Source organism: Apodemus sylvaticus, chromosome 19, assembly GCF_947179515.1.
Source record: "Apodemus sylvaticus chromosome 19, mApoSyl1.1, whole genome shotgun sequence".
NCBI classification, from domain to species: domain Eukaryota; kingdom Metazoa; phylum Chordata; class Mammalia; order Rodentia; family Muridae; genus Apodemus; species Apodemus sylvaticus.
In genome coordinates this window covers 24,689,811-24,708,056 of record NC_067490.1, presented here as the reverse complement: position 1 = coordinate 24,708,056, position 18,246 = coordinate 24,689,811, and the positions used below count along the sequence as shown (strand labels likewise).

The 18,246-nt window shown below is 43.2% G+C and overlaps 1 protein-coding gene across 1 annotated transcript in view; it reads right to left on the bottom strand.

The window, feature by feature from the left end:
- Positions 1-8,348: 8,348 nt before the first annotated feature.
- Positions 8,349-18,246, bottom strand: part of Tet1 (tet methylcytosine dioxygenase 1) — a 71,473-nt gene continuing 61,575 nt past the window's right edge. Inside the window, exons 9-12 of the mRNA XM_052164632.1 lie at positions 18,022-18,111; positions 16,388-16,525; positions 14,996-15,242; positions 8,349-12,596 (exon numbers count right to left, since the gene is read on the bottom strand). Of these exons, the coding sequence (XP_052020592.1) occupies positions 11,716-12,596; positions 14,996-15,242; positions 16,388-16,525; positions 18,022-18,111 (1,356 nt within the window). The 3' untranslated portion in view covers positions 8,349-11,715. The remainder of the gene's footprint in view (positions 12,597-14,995; positions 15,243-16,387; positions 16,526-18,021; positions 18,112-18,246) is intronic.

Below are 18,246 nucleotides of genomic sequence, written 5' to 3'. Positions count from 1 at the left end.
AGCATGTGCATGTAGTCTTGACATGTGGAGGTAAGAGGACAGCTCCTGGGAATTGGCGCTCTCCCAATACCATGTGTGTTCTAGGGGTTGACTTTGGACCACGGCCAGGGCTGGCTACAAGCTTCTCTAGCCACTCCACCAGCTCAGTTCAGTTCTTGTTGTGTAGACAGGACCTGAGGAGCTATGGCTAGCCTTGAAGTCCAGATAGCTGAAATGACCTTAAGCTTTTGATTCTCCTGCCTCCATCTTCCAGTGACTAGGATTACAGGTGGGATATCACCAAGCTCACTGGAGAGAGATATGCAAGCACTCTACCAACTGAACTCTATCGCTAGTGAGCCCTTCCCTTCCCCCTTGATAACCCTGAGGACGGTAGTCAGGTCTTACTCCCCAGTGAATCTTCCACTTCAGCCTCTGGCAGGCTGGTAATAGGTGAGTGGTTTCCTTCATAGTTGGGTTTTTTTTTTCCCTCCAAGTTTGAATGTTTCCACAGGTTCTTTGCTTCTTTACAGTTTGGGTCTTAAAGGAGCTTAAAGTGATTAGTGCTGTTTCTCAAGTTCTTGGAGGTTGAAAGCCTAAGATTAGGGCTAAAGAGGTGGGTCAGTCAATAAGAGCCCTTGTAGCTCTGTGGGAAACGGGTTCAAGTCCCAGAACCCACATGGTGCCTCATGACTATAACCTCCCGTTCCAGGGAATCTGATACCAGCTTCTGACTTCCTGCAAGCACCAGTCACACACACTGTACATATACATATGAAGACAAAACACTTTAAAAAGATCATCAAATATGTGAATGCCCTGCGACATGTACATCTGCAAGCCAGAAGAAGGCATCAGATACCCTGGCACAGATGTCCTAGGATGTCCTAAGACAATTGGACAACACAGATATGTAACAATTTACACCAGTAGTAAAATTAGTTATGACATAGCAGCTAAAATAATTTTGTGGTAGGGGATCACCACAACATAGGGAACTGTGTTAAATAGTCTCAGCACTAGGAAATTCGAGGACCACTGTTCTAGAGAGAACTCTTCGGAGCCCAGTTTGTGCAGTGTTGAACAGAAGTATCCATGCTTGCTACTCCACCAACTGAGTAATCCTCAGAGCTTCTGTTACAAGGTCAATGATTTTATTTTTTTAATTCTATTCCTTTGAAGGTTCAGCCTTTAAAGATCATTAATTTAGTGCTTAGGATGTCTATATATGGATTTTATGGTCAGAGGGCAGATATTCAATCAATAATACTTTCAGAGCTCATAAATCCCAGATGTTTGATGTGGACCCAGCGTGGTGTTTATGTTTATAAAGGAGACCAAGAACGAGAATTCTTACAAAATAGCTGTGATCCACACCTTTAATCCCAGCACTCTGCAGGCAGATCTCTGTGGGTTCGAGGCCAGTCTGGTCTACAGAGTGATTTCCAGGACAGCCAGGGCTACACAGAGACACCCTGTCTTGAAAAACAAAAAGCAAAATAAAACAAAACAGCTGCGACAAGAAGAGAATTGGTGCTAGAATAGGATACAAGGTTGAAGGTTTTCCTTGTTGTATGTCAGACACTAGAGTACTGGGCCTGGCGAGATGGCTCACAAGATGGCTCAGTGGTTAAGAGCACTGACTGCTCTTCCAGAGGTCCTGAGTTCAATTCCCAGCAACGGAATGGTAGCTCACAATCATCTGTAATGAGGATCCGATGCCCTCTTCTGGTGTGTCTGAAGACAGTGACAGTGTACTCACATACATGAAATAAATAAATAAATCTTTGAAAAAAATTGTAGAGTATTTAGAGATTGATATTGAGGAACAGGTTGAACTTACATCACAGCAAGAAAAAGTGTCAGTCCTCCAGAAAGAAGGCCCCAGGGCACATAAGCTACCGTGCACATGGAGGAATTAAGCCTTTGGTAGAAAGACACTTTCTTCACTGTAATAGAAAGCAAGAGGAGACAGGTACAGTTGGAGCTAGATCTATAAACTATGAAGACAAAAGGTTTTCCAATCTCAAGATAGAAAGGGCACTGGAAAGAAGACGTCTACAAGGACCAGAGCGCTGGAGGCCAGCCTCAGAAAGTAGTGACTGCTCGAGGATCTGGGGCTCTGGTAGCATGCCACTAGATCTTTAGACAAACCAGGATCAGTAAGAGGAAAGGCATTCTGGTCCTTTGCCAAGCAATTTTGCTTTGACATCTAATAATACAGAGTCAATAACCTGTACTCAAGCAACCATGGGCTATAGAGAGAGCAACACTCGGCTTCATTCTCCTGAGACAATTTAGATGCAGGTCTGGACACAGCCAGTCTTGCAAATTCCAGAAATTAGAAGCCAGAGGAGAGATTCCTCAAGCTCAAGTCCAGCCTGGGTTACAAGACACAAAAACCAGACATACAGACCAACACACCACCAAGGAAAGAGGAAAAGGACCATTTGACCACAGATGTCCTAGTTTTTGTTTGTAGGATATCCTGAGAATCTCCGCAAAGTAGCTGCATTGCCATCGCTCTGCTGAAAACAAGAAATTCTGCTGGCAGGCATGGTGGACAGCACATTTAACAAAGAAGCCCCGTTGTGTTGTCTGCCTTTGGCTTATCACTTTCATTTTGACACACATAGGCAAGTAGGGGAATGAGGTGAGGATGTAGCTCGGTGCTAAGTGCAAGAGCTGGGCAAGCTCAAGGCCTTAGATTTGATTTTTTATAGGGGAAACTAAGAGCCTGGAGTGGGGAGTGGGCCCCTGGTGGTGTGGCCAGTAAGTCTTGCCCTCGAAGAATAACCCTACAGGACTTGAAGTTCAGAGGCAGCAGCCTGAACTATGCACAGCAATGGACTCCAATCAGAAAGAAAAAAACACAGCAGAAAGGAGAAAATAAGTTGCAGTTACAGGTTTTGAGCACAGTAGATTGAGCCTATCACAAAATCAAGGGTAGATATGTATGCATTTGGAAATGGCCTAGGATGGGTGAGGGAAGCTGAAGCTAAAACACATGTACCACAAAAACAAAAACAAAAAACAAAACAAACAAACAAACAAAAAAACCCTAAACCTGCGCTATGATGTATGCCCTAGCTTCAGAATGCTGGCTGCCCCTTCGCCGCATGCTGGCACGCAATTGAACTTTGCTATGCCTATTTTCTGATTAGCACACTCATATGTAGAAAGCACTACATTATTCTACAAAATGTTTCTGCTCAGGTATGTGAAGCACCACCCAGAGACTGGGTAGGATCGGGTAACATCTGATCATTATCTGCAAGATCCCTGGCATATGCATACACAGCCCTGTAATCCCAGACCTTAGCAAACTCAAGCACAAGTGGCTGACACGCAGTTTGAGGCCAAGTTGGACTGTAACAAAAGGAAGCACAAAGCTGGACTATTTATGCGTGAATCCTCAGAACAGTTAACAAGCTAAGTGAAACAAACTACTCATTGTATTCCATTTTTGACCTAAAACTAGCCAAAGTTATACAAATTAAGTTCATTGTAGCCATTAAAGAGCAGCCACATGGGAAATGACAGGTGCACAAGGAGGAGGTGACTCCGAGCTGTTCTAGGGGATGGAGAAATGGCATTGGCTGCTCTTCCACGGGACCTGGCTTCCCAGTTCCCTTATGGTGTGACTCATCTGTGACTCCAGTCTCAGCGGATTGGATGTCCGCTCCTGAGTTTTACAGGCACCAGACTTGTACTTCATCACCACACATATCTGAAGGCAACACACCTAGACACATAAAATAAAAAACAAAGCAAAGCAAACCCTGCTTTTGGTGCTACGAAGTGATCTGGGACTCTGGGTATGGTAAATATGTGTTCTGTATCAATAGCTACTGCTGAATTTGTACTCAAACATGACCTGTTAGCAAAAACCCTAAGTCTTTTGTGATTAAGATGGGGATACTAGATATTATGTTTTAAAATAAGATTTTGAAGAGGAAAGAAAAAATAGACTACCAGGTGCAAAATAGAAGTATAAAATTTATTTTATACCACCCACAAATTTCTATATAATCAGGAATGATACAATTTGCAATAGCTTTAAAAAAAAACATGACAAGATTTAAAATATATCTTCAATTACAGTATTCATTTATCCTTAGTTAGAATTTTTTAAAAAGAAAATTTATGCTTTAAACAAATGAGACATAAGGAAAATAAGACAATTTCCACAACTATTTTTACATTTATGCTTCAATACTAGTACATTTCAATGTATTTTGCTACATAAACATGAAATCATGTACAACGGCTGTGCACCAAAATTTAGCTTAATTAGATCTTTCAAGTAACATGCAATTCCAACTCACAAGTATTCAAGTACTGCTACGAAGTGTTCCATTCTGTGCAGAGGACTCAAAATTGATTATGTATTGAAACTATCACGGTTATAGGATTCCCTTTCCCTTTAATGTGATGAAGTGCTTTGCTTAACTGTTCCCCTCATTGGTGAAGAATGAAACTGTGTTTTTTGGAATTTTGACAGCTGAGACACAATAGTAGGTAGGATACAACAGTCAAAATTAACAGTGAACATCTTCCAGGGGCTGGTGGGAAGGTCTTTTACATAGGAGACTGAGAGCTCCGATTCAGCACCACTGTACATGGTGAGGAATGTGAATTAATGTCTTACTCCCACCAATGCTATAAACCAAGTTAATGCCACACATGTTAATTTGCATGCTAGATCACTCTATGAGAGGAAAATGAGTCAACTCCGAATTCATGTTGCTCTCCGCCATGGATTCGTTCAGGCATCTCCATAGGAACACTTCATGATTTCCTAGTAACCCAAATATAGCCATCGACCCACACGTCACAATGCAAAAGCTGCCCATAGTTTAGCTATAAAACCATTTCTGGAAAAATATTTCTCTTAAAGCACCTATCACAACGTTAACTCCATAAAGCTAAAAAAAATATGACCATACATTGCAATAAAAATATTTAATCTTTCCTATGAGCTGTGTTTGTAAAGTCAAATACAGTCAGTCAGCCATTTTATCACAGCACAAACAGATGTTGGAAAGAAGACTCACCAACATAAGAGGAGGCCATACTGAATATTCAAGGTTCTTTGGCCTGGTCCCCTTACATTTGTGCCAAAGAATGTATCACTATAGTCAAAATATACCTCTATATGGAGAGGTTGTTAAAATAACCTATACACAGATTGCTAGAAACTTTACAAATACATCTCAGCATTCTCAACTCTAGGTATACTTGCTCCAAAGATTTATATGGCTACAAGCAAAGCAGAGAGAACACTCACACCAAAACAGAACAAAAGCCAAAACACCCAACAAGACAGAAGATACAATCCAGAGACAAGAAAACCTGTAATCAATAACTTTGCATATTTATAATGAAGGGCTAGGAACTAAAATTGTTCAGCTAGCACCATCTCCTTCAACAAACCTTCATTTCAGCATATTTAAATATATTAAACTTTGATTATGGGGGGGCTTTAAAATTCCTATTTAAAAAATTACTTGGTGGAAAGTGTCTTCCTATAATGGTAAAGGGATAATTTCTACGCTTTTTATCACAGAATCTAGAGAGAGTGGTTCAAACCTGCAATCCCTGACCTAGGACCATAGCAACCTGGCGTTCAGAACAGCATCTTCCAGGCCAGCTAGAACTATATGTGAACCCCCCTCTCTCTCACATACTCTCTCACATACTCTCTCTCTCTCTCTCTCTCTCACACACACACACACACACACACACACACACACACACACACACACACCCAGAAACCTAAGCTTTGATGCATACATAAGGATTTGAGATCTTTAATATGCACAACAGCTGGACGGCTGGCTAAACAACAGAAATGAAACTAGCTGGGAAACAGACTTATGTTTCCTGTTTTTCTCCTATCAGCGCTACACAGTAAACACACATGTTACACACAAACACAAAAGAAAAACACCCACACATCCAATTTCACTCATACTACTTGACTTGCTGTGCGACATGGATTAAGCTACTGGCTATTCTTGCTGGCGGCTTGTCCGTCAAAGGGAACTGTTTTCAGAGTTCAGCACTGGTGAGAAGTCACACAAAGCGCTGCGAAGACAGGATCCCATCCTAGTCTTCCTCCTCGCCTCCCCACGAGCTGGAATTACAGCTGCGCACACCACACCTAGGGAGAGATGCTAAGCTTTTTTTGTTTTTGTTCATGTCCTATTTATTATAAAAAGATTACCTAATCTCCCTTGACTTCCTCACCAGAACTTCTGGGGGCTCGTCTCTAAGGACTTACATCTGAAACTAGATTGTGTATAAGGATGTGACGCTGTATTGTTTGAGCTGGGGTTTGAGACAAGATCCTAGTTCCAGTATATCAGGGCCATTGTTAAGATACTAGTACAACTGAGTAATTTCTAGGGTAAATTTAGCTTACGAAACAGGTTCCTATCAACAGAAGAGGTTGTTGAAAGCAAAGATAAGGAAAAAGATAAAAAAAAAAAAAAGCCCATCTGCATATAAGACCCAGTGACTAAAACTGCCTGGCAGGTTTGAATTTTCACAGCTGGAGATGGAAAAGCCCCAAAAGAATGGGAAGATGTGACTTAGGTTGTATTTCCCCTCATTGAAAAGTTCTGCATAAATACTCTTGGTCCTTCCTGCAGTACTAGGGATTGAACCCCAGGGTTGTCCAGCAAGGTTGGCAAGCGCTGTGTCGTGACCTGTACGGCAGCACTGTGTCCTGCCCTGCTGGTGTTCCTTTTCATTCTATCATCTAGCATCGGTCCCTCAGGTAGTTGGACTTTATGACATGTGGTTGAAAAAGACAAGCCAAGAGGCTGAGGCAAAATAGAGAGTTTACGAACAGGATACTGAGAAGTCGCAAAAGGAAGGCAGAGGAATGGAAAACTTGAATGAACCAGATATATTTGCACATGGGATGATCTGGGTGGTGGAGCCAGGATGAACACACAAAAGAGCCACAGATCTTTAATCATGAGGAAATCCAAATGTAGAAAAAGAATAAAGAAATCATTAACTTTGCAATTTTGAACACTGGGGTCATAATCTCAGGATTATGATATTGATATATATATATATGTTTTTCAAGACAGGGTTTCTCTGCGTAGCCCTGGCTGTCCTGGAACTCACTCTATAGACCAGGCTGGCCTCGAACTCAGAAATTCACCTGCCTCTGCCTCCCAGAGTGCTGGGATTACAGGCGTGCGCCACCACCCGGCCACTATGAGACTCACAATTTAATAGAAGCCCAATTTCTATTACATAGAGACAAAACCAACCAACCAACCAAAACAAAACAAAAAACATGCTTAGGAATTTTAACTGATTTGAAGAAAATATACAGAATCAGGTTTTGTGGGAGGACACAGTGACTGTGAAAATGGTCTTCACAATTGCCACTGTTGTCCAATGCTATGAGAAATGCAATATGAAACACCCCATTTCATTAGAAAAAAAACCTTAGTCGTCTCAAACCACTAAGCAGTGACTGCCGTGAGTGGCTGAATATGCCGCAGGCAGCCCCACGCAGAAGCAGGCAGCACTCCCACTGATGGTGATGGCCGCATCCCAGAGAACTGCCTGCACTGGTGGAGGGAGGGGCAGTGGGGACTGAGCAACCACGGCTACATCGTATGTACAGTGAAGACATGCTATGCTTCCCTTGAGGTTTTCCACAGTCAGTCCTCAAGAACCCCCGTGTACTCCTAATACTAAGTTCTAGAGGGTATGACAGAGACAAGGATAGCCGTGTGCACAGACAGGAGTTCCTAGGTTAATGTCACAGGTTCTCCTGGCAAAGCCTAGGACAGACAATAAAGGACTCTTGACCCAACCTCAATATTACCTGTCTTGTCTTGAACCTCACCAGAGGACAGCAAGCTGTTTTATTTTTGACTTGCACAAAAATCAAGATAGTTCTTATAATACAATCACCTCTGGGTGAGAAAAGTAAAGTTTATTTATTTATACAGTTCTAAGAGCAGAATGGCCCTCAAGCAATTAGGTCTGGTGCTGTCCGTCCTGAGATCTCAGGGATTGAGCTCTACCTTCTAAGGAGACTTCTGGTGCAGCAACAGCCACCACATTACCCTTTGTCATAGTAATTCTTGTTATAAATTTCTAATATAGATGATACTCAGTTGTATTAAATCTAGACTCACGAGTCCCATGCATCGAGGGGTGAAGCCCGGAGTGGCTTTGTGTCACACAGGCCCACATGTTTGGCACAAGGGTAAATGCACCCAAGGTCGACAGAAGATGTCGAGTGATGACGTGATAGCCTCGGCCCCCACACAAGGCTTATATTTATATATATATATATACATACATATATATATGTATGTATATATATATATATATATATATATATATATATATATATATATATAAAATGAGCCTTGTGTATATGAGTCATATAATATGACTAATTTGGGGTTGGTTTTGTACGTGCTATTGTGAAATGACAATCAGAAGAAGTAGGTTACCTCGTGTCAATCAAGCCAGTACACCATTTACAAAAGAGGAACCAGCCAGTGGTTAAAGGGGTGAGAGCAAGAGAAAGGCTTAGCTCTCTCTCACCTCATGAAGTCCTGGGTCTCACAAATCCAATGATCATGTTTGAGAAATCACTTAAGATGTGGACTTGTGCTGAAAATTTGCCTCTACTAGCCTCAAGTGCCAACAATAAATTTCAATGACATTTCTAACATGGTCTTTTCGGTACCCGGTCTTAGCTGGTATTTGCAGAGAACTGGAAACAGGACATACATGAGGCCGACGAGCACAAGGACGAAACAGCCAGGAGAGTGAAGGAGCACAACTCTAATCCCAGCACAGACGCAGGAGCAGGAATTCTAGGCTACCCTGGTCTGCCACGTTGAGCTCCTGGATAGCCAGGACTACATAGAGATCCAGTCTCATAAAACAAAACCCACTAAAAAATGGATTTTTGAGAGGGCAGGTGATGTGTAATTCTATAATAAGCAGGAATAAATCATACATAGCATCATCAGGGCTACCATGGGAGTCATATAACAATGTATCCAATGCTCACACCATAAACAGTCTTAAAGAGCTCCACAAATAAGGTCAAAGGAACGGAATGGATTAAAATGAAACAGTAGAGGTGTAGAAAAACTGCCAGATGGGGGAGGTGGGTGAGCGACTCTCATCTCAAGTCAATGTATTGTTTCTTTCTTTCTTTTTCTTCCTTTTTTTCTTTTTCTTTTTTCTTTTTGTTTTTTTGGATTTGTTTTTTTCGAGACAGGGTTTCTCTGTGTAGCCCTGGTTGTCCTGGAACTCACTCTGTAGACCAGGCTGGCCTCGAACTCAGAAACCCGCCTACCTCTGCCTCCCAGAGTACTGGGATTACAGGCGTGCGCCACCACTGCCCAGTGTATCCATATTTAAAGCAGTGTCTAGCCAGCGGACAGTGACGCAGAACACCGACCAAGCATGCCAGAGACCAGGAAAGTCATCGGACCAAGTCCCCACAGAGGCTGCTGACTGGGGCACTCCATCTCAAATGTCACTTCAGCAATGGAATGACAGCACTTCAGTCAAAACTGATTAGTTTTTTTGTACTTATTTCGTTAAACTGCATCTAGATTCATAAACCCCAACAGTCTCATTAATCAACACTGGCGAATATAACTGATTAAGCACCAAGAATGTGGCCTTATCATTAAAAACACGTCGGCTTGAATATATATTACTGCAGCTGTTCATTTATAGATAATTTGTTATGTCCTTAGAAAGTAATTCCAAGCGTTCTTTATAAGTTTGTCTTATAAGGGGTAATTAAAACAAAACAAAAAACCAAACCAAATTGAATCAAGAAGCACTCAATTAAATGACCTCGGAGGGATGGACAGATGAATGGACAAATGAAGGAAGGAGGAGAAGATTCTATCCCACAATGGAGAGAAAATGATTTCTATCTAGCTAAGGTCTGAAACCTCAAAGGTTAATTCACGAAGGAGTATTTCTGGTGGTCTACACTAACAAATACCTAACTGAAACAGTTAAAGCAATAAATGATCACATTTACATACCTACATAAGAAACCCTAGACTTAAAAATGTTTATGAATGGAAACCTAAGGCACACAAAACATCAAATCAGGCCAACAGTTGTATATATCCCAGGAGCATCCGTCGCCTTGCACACGGCGGAGTGTCAGTGGACATGTCCTTATTTACAATCCCCTCCCCTTCCTGGACTTGCCTCAGTCAGAAACTGGGACTTTGCACCATGCCTCATTTTTAATAAGTTATTCCCTAGAGAGCTTACCGCAATGGTTTCCTTCTGCACCAAGACTGCGGTAGCTTTGGGGGTCTTAGGGCATCTCTGAGGAGCACCGTTAGGGTTCCTGAAGCGAAGGAATCCTACTCCAGACCCAAAGAATCCAACCCCAGGAATGGTAATAGCACCTGTGCAGCTGGGTCTCACTGAAAGAGCTCCTGGCTGTAGGCTCTGTGTTTGGGGAAATCATTCTCGGTATATAAATAAGTCAATTAAACAAAGGGCAGAACACTGGAACACTGAAATAACCAGGATGTTGATTTTACTTGTGACCTTGAAAACAGGATAACAAAGCAAGTTTGGATTCCCATTTTCCTAAACCCGATAGATAGGATAAGATTAACGTTTGGCTCTCAATATTACCATGGGACTCCAGGGTAAAGGTGACAATGCGAACCCAAGCATGTCCCCTCAATTATCTCTACAGAATATTTCTTTCTCATTTGGGAAGGACATGTCACTTAATTATATATTTTCTCATCTTGGAACACTGGGAACCTCTGACGGATCCCAATCTGCACCCTCACCTTTTGAAGACACCTGTCATGGGCCGTATACTTAAGTCACGAGGCGACTTCAGAAACAATATTTTTTTCTAGTTAAAAAGGAGAAATTGATATTGGTGGCATTTTGTATTTTCAATTTTTAGAGATCCTCTATTCTCTAAGTAAAGAACCAGAAGTCATGTGTTATTTGAGCACAGGCTGAAGTTCACGGGATAGGACTCTATACAGCAAGAACAAATGACTTCTCTGGTATTCAAATATGCACACGAAATACACAAGAGGTTTCTGCTACTATACTATTTCAAGTTACTCTTAAAAGTAGAAAGTGCTTTTTAAAATATATACATTTACAGTTAGCAAACAGCCTCCAACCATCACTAGAACAAAGGATTACTTTGTATAGGAGAAATGTTTTAAGAGAAAAAGCATTTCATTAGTTTACTTCAAAGAAATGATGGCGATGATTGGAAGATGCGTGAACAATGGCGCCAAAAAAAACGATCCGTCAGCCCGTGACAACATGTGTTGATGTGGTTAAAGCACCAGGAACTGTGTAGAGTTAATACATCTTGGTTTTTACATCTTATTGCAGGAACCTGTTATAAACCCTCTTAATAGTAAACGAACTTAATGTAAAAGCACCAGACTCTGTGGTTCTAGCACGCCCAACGCCTAACCAAGATGTTTCTTTTAAGTATTTAAAACTACAAAAATTTTATTTTTGCTGAAATGTTCGCCTTCTTCCAATTCTCAAAGTATAATCACAGTTAAGTACCCATCCTTTTTTAAAAAATTCTTACCTCGGAGTTGAAATGGGCGAAATGAACCTACAGTAAACAACAGAATGACTTTCTTTTGAACAGCACCAAAAAAAGGACACCACATTAACAAAGGCATTACAGGAGAGAAGCCTTTAGACCCAACGGTTGTAGGGTCCCGCGACGCGAGTGAGAGAGTACGGCGACACGGTGACAATGTTGTCGTGGGTTAAGGTTGATGCAACTCGAGAAGGAATTTGGTATGATAAATTGGCTTCGGGGGATAAATCAGGACCCTCCCGGTCTGCGGGCTTTTTCTTTGTTACTTTTTTACATTTACACTTAATTCTGTTGAAATCAAAACCGTGGTTAGGCTTGTTCAGGTTTTTGTGCTGGTAGAATACAAGGGACAAACGAAAGGGGCGCTCGCGCGAGGGGGATCTTAACGAGGTGGTGGCGTGGAGCTCCCTGCGGGCACACTCGATGAGCACCGAGCCGTGAATGGGTGCTATCGCCACCCCACCAAAGGTGGGATCGGCGTAGATCTCCTCACTGTCCGACCAGAACTCATCGAGCTGGGGGAAGGTAGCGTCCTCCGGGCACCGAGGCTCATCGGCTTCCGAGTGCCGCTCATCTTCCACCTGACAGGAAGCCAGTTTCTGAGGATTGCTGAGGAAAGGGAGCTGCTGGTTTGACTGGTTAGAAGTTAGCTGCTCAGATAGACCAGTGAGAGGCTCAGCATGAGCGGGAGAATCTGCTGTGGGAAGAGATTGGTGAGGAAGAGCAGCCCCCTCTGCAGGCTGCGCCGTTCCAGTACATTCCCCAGCCGCCGTGTTAGCACCGCTGTGTGCTCCAGAAGGCATTGTGCAGTGGAGAATGCCACTTGTTTCTGGAAACCCACCTGAGGCGGTTTTATTGTACATACAGGTAGATGTTTCTGTGGAGGAAGTCTGCAGGGGACAGAAGTCTGGAGATTCATCTTTCACTAGGTGAGGAGTAGATGAGGCTGATGAATAGCTCTTAGTGTTGTGTGAACCTTAAAAATAAAATAAAACTATCTCACTAGTAGTTCATAAACACAAAGTTACACCCAACAAATGTGAAAACAACCACAGAAGCTATTTGGCACCTGTCAATTGTTAAAAAAGTATTTTAAAATGTTTTTCACCCTCCTGGGTAGGCAAGCATTCTATCACTTGGTTAATATTATTAGGCCTGTAATAAGCTTTGCCTTGATTTGTTTAAGACAGTGGCTTTCACCATAACCCTGGTTATCCTGGCACAGAAGTCCGGTCTCTCCCTGCAACCCCCGACTTATTTATGTATGTGAGTACACTATAGCTGTCTTCAGACACACCAGAAGAGTGCATCAAATCCCACTACACATGGTTGTGAGCCACCATGTGGTTGCTGGGAATTGAACTCAGGACCTCTGGAAGAGCAGTCAGTGCTCTTAACCACTGAGCCATCTCTCCAGCCCAGCAGTTCTCAATACGTGCGTGGAGACCCTTGTGGGAGTAAGGTATCCCACAAACCTTTCAGAGGGATTGCCCGAGACCATAAGAAATATCAGATACTTACATGACAATTCACGAGAATAGAAAAATTATAGTTATGAAGTAGCAATGAAAATAATGTTATGATTGGGGTGTCACCAATGACACGAGGAACTGTGTTTAAGGGTCACAGCATCAGGAAGGTTGAGAAACAATGAAGAAGACCACAGAATGCAGAGATGTGCCTGCCCTTGCCTGTGCCCCCCAAGACTGGGATCAGAGGCATGTATGTGCCCTTTTCACTTTTCAAAACCATATCATGGGTACTGGACAGCTGGCTCCAGCAGTCAGCAACACTTGTTGCTATTGCAGAACTAGGTCTGGACTCCCAGTGCTCACAAGGAAGGCACCACAACTGTCTGTAACTCTAGTTCCAGGGACTCCGACGCCCTCTTCTGACCTCCTCACGAAGCAGGCATGCATGTGGTGCAGACACTGATTCAGGAAAAATGGATCTGAAACAGGATCTTTCAAGTATAGGTTAGCCTGCAGTTTACAGAGTCCTCCTAACTCAGGGCAGGGATTAAGAACATATATCAATGGTGCTGGAGAGATGGCTCAGCAGGTAGGAGCACTGACTGCTCTTCCAGAGGTCCTGAGTTCAATTGGTAGTTCACAGCCATCTGTAAAGTGATCTGATGCCCTCTGGTGTGCCTGGAAACAGCTACAGTGCAATCATATAAATAAATCTTTTAAAAAAATTTCAAAAAGTGATCACATCTGGACCAATTAGCATCTGGAATCCGCTGAAGATATTAAAGCATTTACTTTCACCACCACACTCAGGTCAAGAATTATCAACTCGATGAGATGGTGAGAAGCATTTCCAGTCTTGTGAAGTAGGCCAAGAGGAGGGAAATGCTGAAACCTTACTCAACGAACTAGGCAGACAACAGTTTACCAAGAAATCCATAGGAAACAGGAAAAACAAATCATTGTGCATTATGAGCTTTAAGATCTAAAGATAATTACACTTTAATAAAAAAGATTTAGTTAAAAAGCCAGATAGTCAGACAGTGGAGGTGCAGGCCTTTAATCCCAGGAGGCAGACGTTCTTGAGTTTAAGGCCAACTTGGTCTACAGATCAAGTTTGAGGACAGCCAGGGATACAAAGAGCAGCCATGTCTCAAAACCAAAACAAAATATGCAAAGAACACCCTCCCAGCACACAAAAACCAGATAGTGTTATTACTACAATGTGATTTACCAAAAACAGTCTCACAAAAAAACCATGAGCTGGGGATGGAGAGATGGCTCAGTTATTAAGAACACTGGCAGCCGGGCGGGTGGTGCACGCCCGTAATCCCAATACTTGGGAGGCAGAGGCAGGCGGATTTCTGAGTTTGAGGCCAGCCTGGTCTACAGAGTGAGTTCCAGGACAGCCAGGGCTATACAGAGAAACCCTGTCTCGAAAAACCAAAAAAAGGAAAAAGAAAGAAAAAAAAGAAGAAGCACTTGCTGCTCTGCCAGAGGGGTCCCAGAATTCAATTCCTAGCAACCACAAGGTGGCTCACAACCATCTATAGAAAGGGACCTGACACCCTCTAGTGGCACACACAGGTTTACATGCAAAGCAACTCATCAAAACAGCAGGAGTCAAACTTGACCTAGACCTTGGATGGAACAGATCTAAGTTTGAAGTAATTGGAAGGTAAAGCAATGGTCTGTTGGTAACGAGGACCAGGCGAAGGTCAGAAAATGGGAGTGAACTGGTCTCCCTGAGGGAGTGGTGGGATGGGCTGGCAGCCAAGACAAGAGAAAACAACAAGTGCTGGTTCACATCCCCCGGGGCTGAGAGCTCTGCGGACCGACGCACCGCACGCACCTGGGGCTCCCTTCGGGCTGCCAGGGACCCTCTTCTTCCCGAGGTCAGCAGCACCTGATTTGTTGGTCTTCTCTTTCAGTTTGGCCCTCTTCCCGCATCGAGGAACGGGCTCGGTGAAACGCAGTCGCCTCTTCCTGGTTGGCCCATTGACTTGGATGGCCCCAGATTGGATTTTGGCTTCCATCCCTTCCACGGAGCCAAATTCATCAGTGTCTGCAAGCCGGTAGAGTGGCAGGACATGGAGCTGCTCATCCTGGGGGACATTTGTGTCACGGCCATCTTCTCGAATCAATGTACAAACCTGAGGGACAGGAGGGAGATAAGGCACGTTCTAGCAATGCCCGGCAATACCTACAGCAGGTGTGTTGGTTTGGGAAAAAAACAGAAAACAAACAAACAAACAAAAAACCAAACTGGCCCCTTAGACTCATATATTTGAAAGGGTCTATTAGATTTTAAATCCACAGAGAGATAGAGCTCTCAGAGATCCTAGAATCAGCATCCTAACTGCTGGGATTAAAGCCTTGTCCAACAACAAATATTTCTTTTCTATACATACTCTAGTGGTTTGAATAGTTTTGTTGTGGCAAATATTTTAAAAAGATCACACCGCAACCCCCCTCCCTGCCGGCGCCTCCGAACCTCCTAGGACTCTCTCAAGCGGCCTCTGTCCTGCCTGGCAGGCCTTGGTCCCAGTCTGGTATTGGCACTGGCAGTAACACCACCACTGTCCAGACAGAGTCGAGTCCTCTGGCTTCCACACAAATCCCACACACCCCGCGAGCCGCCAGCTCTCAAAACCCAAATTATCCGGTAGAAACATGACTCTTAAAGCTTATTTAGTTAGCCAATCAGATTTATGTGTATTATAATCACAATTACAAGATGCCAATTTACAATGATAAAAGTCTTATCCCATTATTTCCTCTGCAGCTCCTAGCTCCGCCCCTTTTCCCTTGTCCAATCACAGTCCCTCTCTATCCTGATGTAATGTTACAGGAAAGTTCCTGTAACATACTCCTGTAACATAGTTTGGTGCCCATAGACTAATGTGTTTTTGAATTCTTGGCCCATGGGGAGTGATACTGTTAGGAGGCATAATGGCCTTGTTGGAGGAACAACATTGCGGGGGTGGGGAGGGGTGGGCTTTGAGGTCCTATCCCCAAGGCAAAAGAGAGACTCTCCTGGCTGCCTTCAGATCAATATGTTCCTTCTGCAGCAGTGTGTCTGCCTGGATGCTGCCATGTTCTTGCCAAGATGATAATGGACTAACAGCTCCTACTAGATGCTGTCCTTTATAAGAGTTGCCGTGGTCATGGTGTCTGCTTACAGCAAGCTAAACCCTAACAGGACACATACCTACCTTACAATGAAAAATCTTTTTCAATACTACGACATTTTAGGAGCACACCTATGACACAAAGGACTAAAGTACTCAGTGCATACCACAGTGCTTCCGTTGTTCATGTTGTGAATGTCCTTGTGAGAATGGGCACAGAAGTCCATGCAACAGGTGACGCCGGAGAAAGGACGCCCCTCTTCATTACCAAGTCGACAGTCTCCAGCAATGTCTTCATATTCCACCTTAGAAATAAATGTCAAAACTATAAAATATGGTTTATTTTGTTTAAAAAGATTTGTTCAGTGTGGGTTTGTCTGTACGTGGGTCTGTGCACGCACCATATGTGTTCATGTTCAGATGCCAGAGGAGGGTGACCAAACTGAACAGTTTGGGCGATCTTGTGAATGGGGATACCAAACCTGTGTCTTCAAATTATCAGCCGACTTCCTAAATAACTCAACTATCTATTTAGCCAATATTTCTTCCCTACTATATTCTGTGTGTGAGTGTGGTTTTGTGTCTCGATATACTACGTGCATATATGTGGAAAGACCCAGGTGTGGTAATAAAAGTGTATCGAGGGCTTGTAGGCAAGATGGCTGAGTGGAGACAGGCACTTATCCTTTAAACACCACCAAACAAACACAACAAACGCCCCAATCAGATACAGAGGTGCGGGCTGCAGAGATGGCTCAGCAGTTAAGAACACTGACTGCTCTTCCACAGGAATCAAGTTCAAATCCCAGCACACCCGTGGCAGCTCATAAATGTCTGTGATTTCAAGATCTGACATCTTCACACAGATGTGCAGGCAGAACACAAATGTACATAAAATGAAAAAAAAAAACTAATTAAGAAGCAGAATACGCTGGCAAGAAGCGCTTTTTTGGGTCTTGGGGTAGAGTAGAGATAGTTTCTCTACATTGCCCCAGGCTGTCTGGGAACACTCTGTAGTACACCAGACTAGCCTTTAACTCAGAAATATGCCTGTTGCTGCAGTTTACAAGCTCTGGGATTAAAAAAGTCTTGAGCCGTCGTCATCCTCAGGCCAGCAGGTACTCGTAACCACTGAGCCATCTTTAATAAACAAGGTCTCTGTACTCCAGGCTAGACTCCTACCTAGGTCTGCTACCCCTAGAGTTTTGTTTCTCTTTGGCAGGATAACCTCTCAACTGCTTGCCCCACTTCTGCCTAAGGCCTAATTCAACCCCTGAGACTATAAAGTGAAGTCTAGGCTAGACATGAGCACGGGAGGCTCTGTCTCTCAAAACCCAACAGGAAAACCCCACTTGACTTCTGTGCATTTGAGAACCATTCCTGCCGGGAGAGATGGCTCCGACTCTGAGGATGCCTGACACCCAAGCCTGCAGACCGGGGCTTGCACCTCATCACCCACACAGAAAGCCTAGCTTTCTATGTATGCTTTTCCCAGAGAGGATGGAGAGAAGAAGGAGGGTCACTGGGCTTGAGGGGTTTCAGTGAACGTGCGAATCACGTTCAGCAAGAGAGCCTGTGCCTCATAGACACAGAATGCTTAAAAAAACATCCTCGTCCCCAGAGTCTGGTCTGCACATGTGTCTACACACAGGCAAGTATACACACAATGTCACAACTATTTTTTAAAGAGAAGGCACATATTTAGGAGGAACTGAGAAAAAATTCTATGAAGAGTAACTTTTTTGAGGTAGAAATTTGGAAATAGTCTTAAGGTCATTGTGAAAGGTTCTAAAGAACATACCTGATTTTGATAAGCAACTGGAGCCATCTGCTTATAAAGCGGAGCTAACACTGTAGCCAGTTCTTGTAAATTCACCTCAAGCTGTCTTTCCTGTAGAAAAAAGAAAATCCACGCAATGTAATTTTAAAACACTTTGTTAGTTATGTTTAAGTTACAGATGTGTATAAAACTCAACTACAAATAATTCCATCTGTGGTGGACATACAGTTCATACTTAACCATAAT